The 13,359-nt window shown below is 32.6% G+C and overlaps 1 protein-coding gene across 1 annotated transcript in view; it reads right to left on the bottom strand.

The window, feature by feature from the left end:
* The window catches only part of LOC149799436 (von Willebrand factor D and EGF domain-containing protein-like), a 62,136-nt gene that overhangs the window by 27,656 nt on the left and 21,121 nt on the right, over positions 1-13,359 (bottom strand). Inside the window, exons 5-13 of the mRNA XM_089958779.1 lie at positions 12,189-12,348; positions 11,013-11,127; positions 8,878-8,964; positions 6,392-6,787; positions 4,271-4,353; positions 3,420-3,483; positions 1,848-2,024; positions 961-1,172; positions 54-372 (exon numbers count right to left, since the gene is read on the bottom strand). Coding sequence (XP_089814905.1) covers positions 54-372; positions 961-1,172; positions 1,848-2,024; positions 3,420-3,483; positions 4,271-4,353; positions 6,392-6,787; positions 8,878-8,964; positions 11,013-11,127; positions 12,189-12,348 — 1,613 coding nt within the window. The remainder of the gene's footprint in view (positions 1-53; positions 373-960; positions 1,173-1,847; positions 2,025-3,419; positions 3,484-4,270; positions 4,354-6,391; positions 6,788-8,877; positions 8,965-11,012; positions 11,128-12,188; positions 12,349-13,359) is intronic.

Below are 13,359 nucleotides of genomic sequence, written 5' to 3'. Positions count from 1 at the left end.
TAAAATCAATGAATCTTGAGTGACAAGGCTTTGAGAAGAATTTTCTAAAATACCTTTACTAGTTTATGAGTCTTTATATCATCATCGAGAACCCTTTGTCTTAACATCCTCTCAATCTCTTTGGACATCGACTGTTTTGACCTTTTGGTTCGAACGTTGCAAGTTTTATATGGTTTGCCTTGAAACTCGTCCTTCGTTTTACAGGACGAGTAAATGTCTGCTGAGCAGAGTGGGTCGAACTTGCTTCCAGATGCTGTACTTGGGGGAGTTGTCGTGTTCAAAGCAGCGGGACAGACACACAATAGAGAATATTCGTCCCATTCAACTGGATTGTGATTTTTTGGATCGAAGAATGATTGTTCGTGATTTATGCTTGAATAATAATAATAATAATAATAATAATAATAATAATAATAATAATAATAATAATGATAATAATAATTGTAATACAAAAAGCAAATAAGAAGATAACAGAGAAGGAGAAAAAGATGATGATGATATGAAGTAGAAGATAGTATTATTTTAACTAGTAATAGTATTTACAGTATTAGTTGTTTTAATTTATGTATCTAATTAACGTGAACAAACTTATTATATGGAACACTACATTGTACACCGATATGTTGTTTCAATAGGCTAGTATATATGTAAATTCAAAGTAATTGTGAAATATATCGCGAGGCAAAAACAATTACGGTGGTTGTCTAACGTGATGATTGTTTATTTTGTCTGATACATCGAATCATTGTACGTTTACTTCTGTTTTCATCTAATGTTGCTAATAATTTAATTTAATTGCGGCATTACAAATGTAAGCGTTAATACGTATTTACGTATGAACTTATGTATGTATGCATGTATTCATGTATTAATATATGGATGGATTGCTTGAATAGTCTCTCTCTCTCTCTCTCTCTCTCTCTCTCTCTCTCTCTCTCTCTCTGTATTAAATTGAATTACCTCCAGGTCTTTGAAAAAACATTATTGTCACTTTCTATACTTCCAAACTGTGTCATAAAATCATCGCTTGGATCATTGTTCAGCTCACCACAAAGACCTTGTGTTTCATTAAGATCTTTTACTGATGGATATATGTTTAAGTTCAGAGTTGATTCATATCCTGGCCAATTATTTATTGCAACAGCTACTGTGGTTCCCAGTGGCATGTATATCTTTAACATAGAATATCATTAAATTAATCATTTACAAGTTTGATATTTGGGACAAAAAAAAAAGTAACGGTAGGTTATGATGGTCGACATATGGTATATTCGGCATTTGGTACAAAAATAATAATGATATGTTGTCATGTTGGCATTGCTGGTACATGATTTCTTACTAATCATCAAAAACACTCAATCCTCATTTTGATGTCATTGGATTTTCAACTCGTACAAAGTTCTTAAAAGTTAATCAAATATTCAACGATTACACAATTACATTAAACATATAATCTTTGTTAAAGTATTTATATATATTTATAGAAATTACAAAGATGTTAAGAATATAAGAATGAGTTATATTATAATTTCCAACTACTTTAATACAAACGAAAGAATGAATTAATTATTTTCCTAGCAGTCTTTATCAACCAATTTAATATTAATTATAATTCAAATGTCATATACCACAACAAATATTTATTTGGATGAGAACTTAATAACTTATGGAGTTTATTAAGTCATCAATTTGAAAATCGATTTCACTGTGCACGAACAGCCGCGAGCTTATCCTTCCTATTGTACAATCAGTTTTCGATCCTTATAATGACAAATACTTTTAAAGATATTGAATTCCAGACAAAAAGAAAAACAAAAAATATTTTTCACGTTATTTACAAAAGTTACCTTGTACGAATACGCATTTATCTGCCTGACATTCAGTATGTTATCTTTGCAGGAAACGTGATTTATGAGGACAGGACTTCTGCATAGGTCAATTAAAAATATATCACCACCTCCTCGTATAGCCACAGCACATGCACAAGTTGCAAAACTATTGCATTGTTTTGTTTTCATCTGTACCTGCCATGCATAATTGCAATATTTGTCAGAACATAACTGCTTTTCTGCTTTTCTCTACAAAATGCAGTCTGAATAAATCAAACGAAAGGAGCAAATCTTCAATGAGATATGAAAGTTCGAATAATATCATGGATTGGATGTTTATGTTTCTGTGTTCTTCTTTTCAATGTAAATTTGCGGCATTCCGAACAATACTTATTTTACAAGACAAACTTGCTATAATGCATATTGCTTCTACAACATCCGCCCCACAACCAGGAGGTACTTAACTGACACTTATGTAGTGTGTACCTGCATCTATATTAGAACTTGATCCTAACATTAAAAAGTATGAAATTGTACGAAAAGGATATGAAAGGTTTAGTAAAATACAGTTACTATAATTTAGTCTAGGCTCCGACAAGTTGTGCAACGTAACTCAAAGTACGCCTAAGATGACTCGTTGGCTGAATTACCATTGGAAATCATATTAATAGTGACGGGTATGGTTGAATGAGATGTCAAAAAGGTCTGCTATTTTCACACGTGTAATGTTTGCTTTTTCATTTGCATAACCGTACATTTAGCGGCTTGATGTCATTACGCATCAATTAATGTAGCATAAAATATGTTAAAATGGTAAAAATAGAAGCTAGGTTCAGCATTTGCTGCCTATCTAATATATTAACTTATCATTATAGTGTGCAAACATCGGAGACAAGATATAGCAATACGCGCAAGTCGAATTTGCTTGTTAAATTAAGCAAACATATGGTAGGTCTAATCTTTAATGGAAGTATAAAATTCTTGGAATAAAAGGAAGTTCTTTACAAAGCATATACCATGTGCAAAAATGTAGCCTACAATAGTAAAAATACTAAATATGATGATCGCTCTATGGTTTAAATCTTGAGATTCAAAACGCCATTCATAAAAGCTAATTATAAATCTATAATGAGCACCTGTAGATCTTCAGCGGAATATGTTTAGCAAAACAGGCAATGCTTCGGTCATGTGTTACGTGCTTGAATGATTTTTGTTCTCTTTTTAAGAAATCGTTTTTATTGTCTCGCTTTGTTTCTCTTAGCGTCATTAGGTAAATGGAATGTTTAAGTAAAACATCCATACAGACTTAGAGATAGGAACATATTCAGAATACAAAGTACAAGGGTTAAGGCAATGTATTGTTTTAAAATGCATAATCAGTTTTCACCTTTTTGTATAGATTTGGTAAATACATATAGTCATCAGCAAGGCAAACAAAATGAGGCGGAAATAAAATAATGTAAATCTTTATGAAAAAGCTCAGCTAAAGCGTGTTGATTATCCGGGCATTTTCAAGGTGCACAGAAAGCATATTTACGGACACGTATACTTCATTTGCTCAAATTAAGTCCCATCGTAAGCCATTTTTACCTCCTGTTTGCTCGACTTGTGACGATACAGGACAAAAACACCAATATTTTGATTCTCGTAATATCTGTAAAAGAACATTACATTCAAGGGTAATCAATTGCAAACAGAAATAACGAGTATTATATATCACGAATGAACATGTTTGGTTAACTATTTGCGTTTTTGAAAACGCTACTGATGTTGATTTCTTCTATTGGGACAACAATTTCCCTATTACGAATTATAGTTGCGATTGCTAAAATGTACAATATAAAAAAATAAGTTAGTTTGGTCATTTACATAATTTCCAATAACATTTGACACACTTCACGACAAAATTCCTAATAGGAATGATAGAACACACAAAACTTCCAAAGGCTGATTTGGATTTTCCATTTTAAAAAAGGAAAGATTTATTTTATTATAAAGAGTAGATTCTTTTTTTTTAAGAATTCGTATTTTGCAGCCATTTATATCTGCAGTTTTGAAGCGCATATAGCCATTGCATGTTTGAATAGTTAAACTCATGGCTTCTACATGGAAAATGCAAAATCGAAAGGTTTTTACGTGAGCCACAGATTTGATATTGTAAATAAAGAGATAGAAAGAACAAGTGAAGAAAAAAAAATAAGGTTGTGGCATAGTTTCAATGTATCTAGAAAATGCATGTCAGAATTTGTCTTCTTAACTGTAAAAGATGATTGGTGCAAGCGGAGCCCCAATTTTATTTTAGAAGTAGTTTGTGTAATATTATCGAAATTTAAAACAAAATGTCTATCAACGCTATGTCAGCTCTATTGGTTAATTTGCATAGGCTGGCTAGAAGTTACATACGAAGATTTTCTATATGTTAGCCACAACCATTCACAAACCTTCCATCAAATGATCTCATGTGGGGGTCTACATATGAGTAGCATGTCTTCGCTTGCCAGGCTGTTTCATAGGAAGTTGTCACCTGATGAAAAATAACATATGTAGTTTGTTCATCGTTATGCTTCATTGTAAAGCTGTAAATTATATTTGGAATGTTTTCGAACTAGATGATTTCTTAAATGGCACAAAAAAGGTCCGAGAAAGTGTGTTTCTCTAATTGTGCACAGTTTACATTGCAAAAAAAGGATGTGCAATAAAGCATTGCCTCCTACTTATACTCATCAAAGGAAATAGGAAATTTAACCATAAACACGGGCAATTGAAAAATATGTAATTTCCCTCGCCTTTATTGAGGCAGACTGGTATTCCATTATGACCAGAACTCACGTAGAGTATGCCGTTGTTTGTATCTGAGTTGTGAACCGATACCTGATACTGGAAGCATATTACTGACTTTGTTTTATACATGCAGACCAATACATACAAATGTCAGTGTCCACATCTGTATATTATTTATTTATGTTATGCTATTTATACTGTCCGAATGGTTCAACTTGTCGTCGCCTTTTATTTCCTTTTCTGTCTACTGTACTGTTGCACACTAAACCAGCTTCTTTCCCTCAACGCTAATTCTTACAGCGATCGTGATCTCTTAAGTTGATTTAATATTTGTTAACAGTTGTCTTCTGCAGTGCTAAAATTTTACAAAAACAAACTATAAATATGGTTATTAATCATAAATCGCAACTGTAATACCCATAGATACATGTTCATGCTCATTTTCACTTCGGTTGTTTTGTTTGGGCAGGGGAGAGGGTTAACACAAATGTGTAAACTTAAAGGTTATATATGTCCATTATAGCAGACTCAACGCTCTGCTGACGAAGTAATAATGGTAGTTGACGTCATGAATTATTTAATATTAGCGTCAACAGTAGATGATCTGTCTTAATTAATTTACTGTCGCGGATTGTTTTTAGTTTTGGTGAGACCCACTATGATCATGATAATCTATACGTAGTGCGTTTTTTCCAGAAGATAAATCAGTTGTATCATTAGCATAACCACTCGGTCGTATGTACCCCCATTACCGATTTAAACAAAGAAAAATGCATAAAGAACATACAAAATGCACAAAACAGTCATTTCATTTGTTGAATTATAATTTCTAACAGAAAATCGCCAGGGTGCCCCAAATACTGTCGAATAGTTGGGCTTTCAACGCATACTTAATATGCCGATGTAAAAGAGAAATGCGGACGGCTCGGTGTCCATTTCTTGTTTCAAGAATAGTCTATTTCATTAAAAACAGTGTCGTCTGCGTCTACTATTTAAAACGTGTTAATATTGCTAAAACAAAATGAACATGCATATGGAAGACCTACTGTATATGGTCGATGACATGTAAATCCACAATTTATGGGACAATTGAGATTTTCAAAGACGGTAGACTACATCACATGAGTTGTTAGAAAACTTTTACTGGCCCTAGAAAATGTGGTTGCTGTTTGATTCGAAACGCCAATACGTTGACAGTGTTTAGAACACCCTGGTGACAATCAAGTTTGAATGCATACATCAATGAATGAAAAGACTGTGCTTAGTGCATTTTTGTTACATGTTGTGGATATTTGGGTTTAAAGGCAACCGCCATTGCAGCTTTTAGCAGAGAGCTACACAATACATGAGATGGGTGGATAATGCTATAGTACACATTACTAACTCCATGTGGTCAGAAACTCTAAGTTAAATTAAAGACTCTCTTCTAGTAGCAACCATAGAGTAAAACTCAGGCTTGCTCAGAAAAATCTGTACTGTGACTTTGATCATAAACACATTACCGTCCTAAATGCAATAATCCATAACAGAGATGAATACGCTCGTGCAATAATCCCATGTTATATATATATATGTATCTTTAGATCATGTCATATATATATATATATATATATATATATATATATATATATATATATATATATATATATATATATATATTTAAGAGAGAGAGAGAGAGAGATGAGTGTATATGTTTCCTCTATACCATAACGTGCGAGGAGGAAAATTTCTTTTGTATGCCTTCTCAGTTAAACACAGGAGTTTGCTTTAAACATACATACGATTATATTCTTGATGTAGCTCCCCTGAATAATATCATTCAAATCTGAACCTTCGGTCAGAAGGTTCAAAATAAATCTATTTCGTCCCTGGTGATAGTCGTTAGGATCTCTAGTGGTAATGGTCATCTCTGTCACATTATCGTAACGAATGCCATCTGTCCATTGATCATAATAAAACCCAGGGATTTGTACTCCACATTTCTGACTTCCTGTAACCGATATGCTGCTACTTTTACAATCATTTGAATCGTCTGGATCAAACATATGGACTGACAATAAACACTTGTCATTTGGGTTTCGATGGCCAACCCTCGAGGAACATCCGAATGGAAATGTTGGCTGCAGCTGTATGGTAGTCGATCTCCCTTGTATTATGTTCACTGCGGGACTCAGGACCTAAGATGGAGAGTTATCGAAAGTTTTATCTGGTGTCGATACTGTATTGTGTTTACTTTTATACATTATGGTAATAATTAACAACATGTAGCGTACGTTGAACAACCATCCTATTTCTTAACGACATAAAGTAATAATATGTAAAATAATTCATAGTTATACAATTATGAAACGAAGGATTCGAAATGAATTACATTATATGTGAAATTATTTCCAAAAGATGTGTGTGGAAAAGTATATATTTCATGGTATTATTAACTTTGCATGTACGCGGATATTTTATGTTTTGACGACCAACGAAGGGCTCAATATAAACTGTCTAGCCTCTAGATTTTGATCAGTGCGTATCACCATCCGTTCAATCAGATATTTATTGCATAAAAGTCAAATGATACTGAAAATAAAACAAACAAATTTCCTGCAGTACAGCACAACTACGCCTATATTATTTAGAAGAACAAAATGTAAAGAAAACAAGTCTATATTATATATGTTCGTTTCAATTTCGGAGTACTTTTGAAAGTGAAAATTAATGTATGAAAATAGTACAAATTCAGTCCTATAAATTAGAGTTGTGTTGTATGCAAATGTGAGTAAAGCATGATTAAGTTTGATATCTGCATGAAATATGTGTGGTAGGATGCTCCATACTTTCACACTCATATAGGTTAAAGAGCAAACATTGAGTAGAACTTATCTTTAATGTGAATATTGGTTTGGATCAACTCATAATTGTATGATTACTTTGATATTTAAAGGCATTTCATCCGATAAAAACCCATGCTCATCTAAGCCAAGTTGCACAGCACACTTAGGAATGGTATTCATAATTGGAGAATAACATATATTTCACACCTAGGTACAACGAGCAACCCAAGCTGGCTATACAGTCAACCATGCTGTCATAAATCAACGAATCTTCAATGCTCTCTGCATTCCAGCGTAGCATCATAGAAACAAAACCTATGCAGTATACCTCTCGAACTTTATGTTATGTTTCTTTCACCTTTATGTGTGATATATTCTAATTTTAAAGCAACACATCTTCTAACAATAAGGACATGTTTAATAAGCACATTACCTTACTCAAAATTCAAGTGATCCAAATTCCTAACGATACAATCTCATTTGTTAAGTTTAATAGAACATGTATAAGAAATATAGTTTATAAATCTAAAGAAGTTACAACCTCATTGGTATTGTCTGCATACCAAGTTTGATCAAATAAAGCTCCAAAATATATGGTGTCAAGAGTATGTACAGGTTAAATTAATCATAAGTAAGATAACTTTATTTAGAATATGTGGATCGGTTTCACGTTGGACTGTCCATAATCTTGGATATGTAAGCCGTTATTCTAATTGTGATCAAAGCAGAATAGAGAGGGGCAATACTCTCGGCCAATGATGTCACGAAAGCGTAATCTAAGTAATACTCATAGAGCTAGCTCATTATCAAACCCATTCAGGATAGTAATGGCATAAATATATTTGTCAAGCTTTATCAGAATCATATCAGAACTGTGTCGTACAGATGGGTAAGAAGAGCAAAGTATCGGAAGCAAGACCACTTAATTAATACAAGTGGATCTCACTCATGGTCGAAGTTGTCCCAGATCTTAATGATATAAACACATATTAAACATCAGGTCAAAATTATACCCTCTACACCATTAATTGTAAAACTGAAATGTAAAACAAGATATTTAATATGGGTGAATCTTGCTCACTGTAAAGCTCACTCTGACAACGTAAAGATGCACACAAAAAATATTTCACACTTTATTAAACATGGATCAGAAATATGGCTACACGAATGGTTACAAGTTTGACGAATTAGATGCGGCATCACATGCTTTGTTGGAAATGGTGATGCTCGTTTAAGAAATGCAAAAAGATTTAAATGAAAAAGAAAAACAGATTCCAAATTGGATTAAAATCATATCAGAAATATAGACTCCAGATTGCTAACAATCAATGATTGATTATGGCACGGACGACAAATGATTCACAATCAACGACGGACGCAAGACCATACCATACGCTCACACTTACTTTACCACCTGGTCACCAAAAAAAGAATATAATTACCCTTATTCCAAGCCAAAACTTGAGACTTGATGTGGAATTCTCAGTTGTGTTTTCTCTACTATTGTTCGTGTCCATTTTGCATTTAATCTTAAAAAAGGAATGTATGAAAAGACATATAAAATTCATAAAGTGAGATTGTAGCTAAATGTTCCGATACAGGAATTGCCTGTAAGAAGGAAATGAATACGAATGACAATATAATTTATTCTAAGTAAGCATCCTCTTTACTTCATCAATTTGACATCAAAATTGATTTTTTTAAATGTTAGTATCCAATAAATTCTGATTTAAAAAATGCAGTTCCCTTTGCCTAATATTTAATTAGAACAAGATAAAACTTTGAGCTGTAAGTTACAGTTTAAGTACACTTTGTAGCGTAAACATTTTGTGTGTATATATATATATATATATATATATATATATATATATATATATATATATATATATATATATATATATATATATATATATATATATAATGAGAGATCTACTAATGCCACTGATTAGATATATAATTTTCCTAGGCTCAAGATTTTCGTGCTGACGTGCATGATAAATATATGATCTCCCAGCAGTGTGGCCATTATTGATTTCTTCCTATTTAAATTTAGAAATCATTATACGACTTTGTTTGTCGGTAATTTGAAATGTTCATAAAGTATTCTTTGGTTATAATTGTTTGATTCAGTATTAAATAGCCATGCCTTGCAAACATATATTACTCACATTATTGTGAACATAATTGCTTTTAAATTTCAGACTTGCCATAAAGGTTGAAAAAACATTTGGAGAAAAGCACGTCTACATTCACGTCAACAATGCATTTTATACACTTTTTACAAAGCAACATTAAAGTAAGTATTGCACCTTCACAGTTGGCAATTCATGTTGTGAGGCACTAGCTGCTGTGAAACATGTAACAGAGCAAGAGACTAATTGCTTTGTAGTATTTATTTTGGTATTGTGTACCCAAACCGTTCCAATTCTAACAATGATAAACCTGAAACACAATAACAATGCAAAGGACTTGACTATTCCATTCATTAATGTATAATGTCAAACTCGACTGCCACCGCACTCCCTTAAACTGTCATCTTAGTCGCGGTTATGACCAAATGGACATTTTCGACGTCAACGTCTGTTCCAGGAAAATGTTAATTTTTATTGAAGGGTGTAATCGTTGCACTTCACACGCACACAAACACATACACACATAAAGACACACACACATAGATAGATAGATAGATAGATAGATAGATAGATAGATAGATAGATTTAAAGAAACTGCATACTACATATACGCATCCATCATTTCTAATCAAGATTCTAAAATTTCCCACCAATTAAACAATGCATTAACGTTAACAAAGAAAATATCTGCCTTTCTATTTAAAGCTAAGCCCAATAAGTATGTTGAAAAATTGTGCACGTATTGTACCAGTTCATCATGATTCATAAGCCCACGCAAACCAGTTTGTCGTATTAGTCTATAAACCCCAGGTCGTCTCGAAACGGAACACGATCACTGTGTTAGGTAGTCACTGGCGGCAATTAGGTTAGAAATTACACAATAATGAATGAATTGGATAAGTTTTGCACATTTGCCATCTTTTTCAGGTCATTCCATTTTAAAATCGGAAGTGAGGTACAAACTGTCAGAGGAGTTTAGAGAGACTATAAGTAAGTCATACCACAATGTGTATTAAATTCCATCATAACTGTGAAGTATATTTTTGGTTTTGATGTTCAATATTTTGATTTTAATTTATCAGTTAGTTTCCTTCAAGTAGATCTTTTATGTGAAAAGATTAAGATTTCGGTTGAATTTTCTTTTCTTTTTGTCAGGCTCTCTCGAAGATATTGTATTTTATATTCAAGAAATAAAGCAAGAATCAAATAATGTCAGATAATTAATGTCTAAATCAAGCAACCGATCCCACAAAGCTCTTAATGAATTGTTAGATAAACAAATGTAGATATTTGTTTATGATCTCATCATTATATGTACATTACACATCTGTTTTCGCATATATATATATATGGTTATAATAAAAGTCAAGTATATGCCTGGTCATATATATGTTGCTATTCAAGTGTTGATGTTTATTACAAAGTGTCAATGTGATAATACTCACGTTAATATCCAGTTTGTATCCGCGTTTTGTTAGTTCTGACTCATATAAATTTGTGTCATCTATTTCCTTTAGTAGAACGGGCCCTTTGCTTAGAACGAAAATGTCGTCAACATACCTGACACACAAAGGTGAGAGACTTGAGCCAAAACATAGTTCAAAAAAGAATTTTATTAAAACTATTTATCACTTTTTACGAACTTTATACTTACTGGCTGGCTAGATGAATGGATGAATGGATGGATGAATGTAATGACAACCATATATTATGGTTTAAGTTTATTTACCACCGGGTATGATTTCTCAAGTAGTCTGCTGTATAAACTGGACCATATCTAATAATACTTTTAAGCTGTTGCAATGGCTTCATATAGTGCATACGCTAAACGAAAAGTTATATCATTGTAATGTTACGAAGGTTTCTAATATTTGCAATGTATATTTATAACATGATGCATACGAAAGATTGAAGCATTTTGACTACCTATTGCGCATAAAACATCATTAGATGACTACAAAGAAGAACGTGTTCTCAAAAGGCTCACGCGAATATGATATTTAGATTATTTCGTTCTCTCATTCTCTCAACACCTCCTTTCTGTACATGAAGAAATATAAATAGAACAACGCGTAAGATGATCATTATTACATTTACGTAAAGGATTTTGATTACAGAAAAATGTTTGAACTTGTTTCATTACATATACTCCTGATGTATAATATCCTACGATTTCGCTTCAAAACTAATTTTAAAAATTAGTTCTTAACGTTTGTTTCTTTTTGCAAATTGTAACCTTGAAAGATGAATCTTCATTATAACAATATAAGAAATTGCTATCAAGTGAGCAACAATTCATTATTTATAAGACAGATGACACTTTATACATTATTTCAGAGTTGAAACACATGTTGATATAAATGACTGGCCATTTTAGGTTTACTTTGTAAGCAAGACTTATCTCCAATATATTGCTGTCATTTAATACTTTTAATACTAATTTCCACATTTCAAACTAAGCATTCACGAACAAAGTATATATGTCTTCAATTACTGAAGTCAATATTAAAGTGATCAATGCATCAATATTCTCGAGATAGAGAGAGAGAAGCAAGTAGTAGAAAACTTGGAGAGTCAAAAAGCACCAGCGATTCTACTAAAAAATGTATTCTTAAGCTTACCAAGATACTAAATAGTATTGGTCATCGGTCAGGTTTCCATTCAACTTACAACGAAGCATCAATGTTGGCTTCTTAAAGAGTTGCCCATCTATGCCTTTTTTATCGGCAAAGTAAAGCAAAGGATAAACCTGAAGTGTTTCCGTTGAGGGATCCCATAAATCTACAAGGACAAACACGATTGGATGCATACAAGCATTTCAATGTAGATTGGGTCCTGTTCTGTTGTTTATGTTTAGCGGTTTTGCAGAAACAGAATAAAATGATGAACTAGAGGTTGATCGGAATATCAATCACTTTATTTGGATTATATGAAGATGAACATATGTGTCTTGGAAACGCTGTTTATTCTTGAAATTTTTGTATTTTCTTTTCTTTTCAAAGAAATGAATTAGGCAGAGAATCACAATACTATGACAATTCCTGAAACTCTAAAATACATGTTTAGATTCCCATATATTAATAAAATATGACCATCCGTTTCTTGCAAATCATGGATACATTCACAGGATCGTATCTTCACTTTAGTTGACGGGCAAACAAAAATGGCTGAATATATTACCTATTGCTGGATTTCTCCAATACAAAAGCAACAGCGAAGATGAAACATAAACATAGCCTATCTGCCATGTTTAATTCCATCATTTAACTCAGCTATGTTGGATATGTGAAATAAAAGTCGCTCAGGTCATTTTCTTGAATTTATTCAATGATAACTTCTCAAACTCAAGTGATGCATTTTCTGTCGGCTTACATTTATGAAATATATTGTAGTATCGGTACATTTTGCAGCAACATCTACATCGAATATGTGCAGTGGAAACTAATAAACGATGCTTGAAATAATAAGGTGCATATTGGGAGTAGGAGATTTTTACGGATGGTGTTTACTGCGACGAGCATACTCGCACTAAGTGGTAGTTATATAGGTTAATATTACCTGTGTCGCTTAACGGAACAAATGACGATGTAGACTTTAAAACAACAGCACAGTTCATTGCGGAGTGACCGTAATGACTCGTAATCACCTTGATGTAATCAATGTCAGTTAATGTATTAAATCGTTCTAAAATCGTTTAGAATTGTAAATATGAGCCCAAAACATTCGATTCTCAAAACACAAACGTTTATAATCCTATTAACAGTAAACAACATGTATATCGAAAACAAACGT

Source organism: Sinohyriopsis cumingii, chromosome 5 (assembly GCF_028554795.1).
Source record: "Sinohyriopsis cumingii isolate HCF-2022 chromosome 5, ASM2855479v2, whole genome shotgun sequence".
Classification (NCBI taxonomy): Eukaryota; Metazoa; Mollusca; class Bivalvia; order Unionida; family Unionidae; genus Sinohyriopsis; species Sinohyriopsis cumingii.
This window is presented reverse-complemented; position numbering and strand designations above follow the sequence as displayed.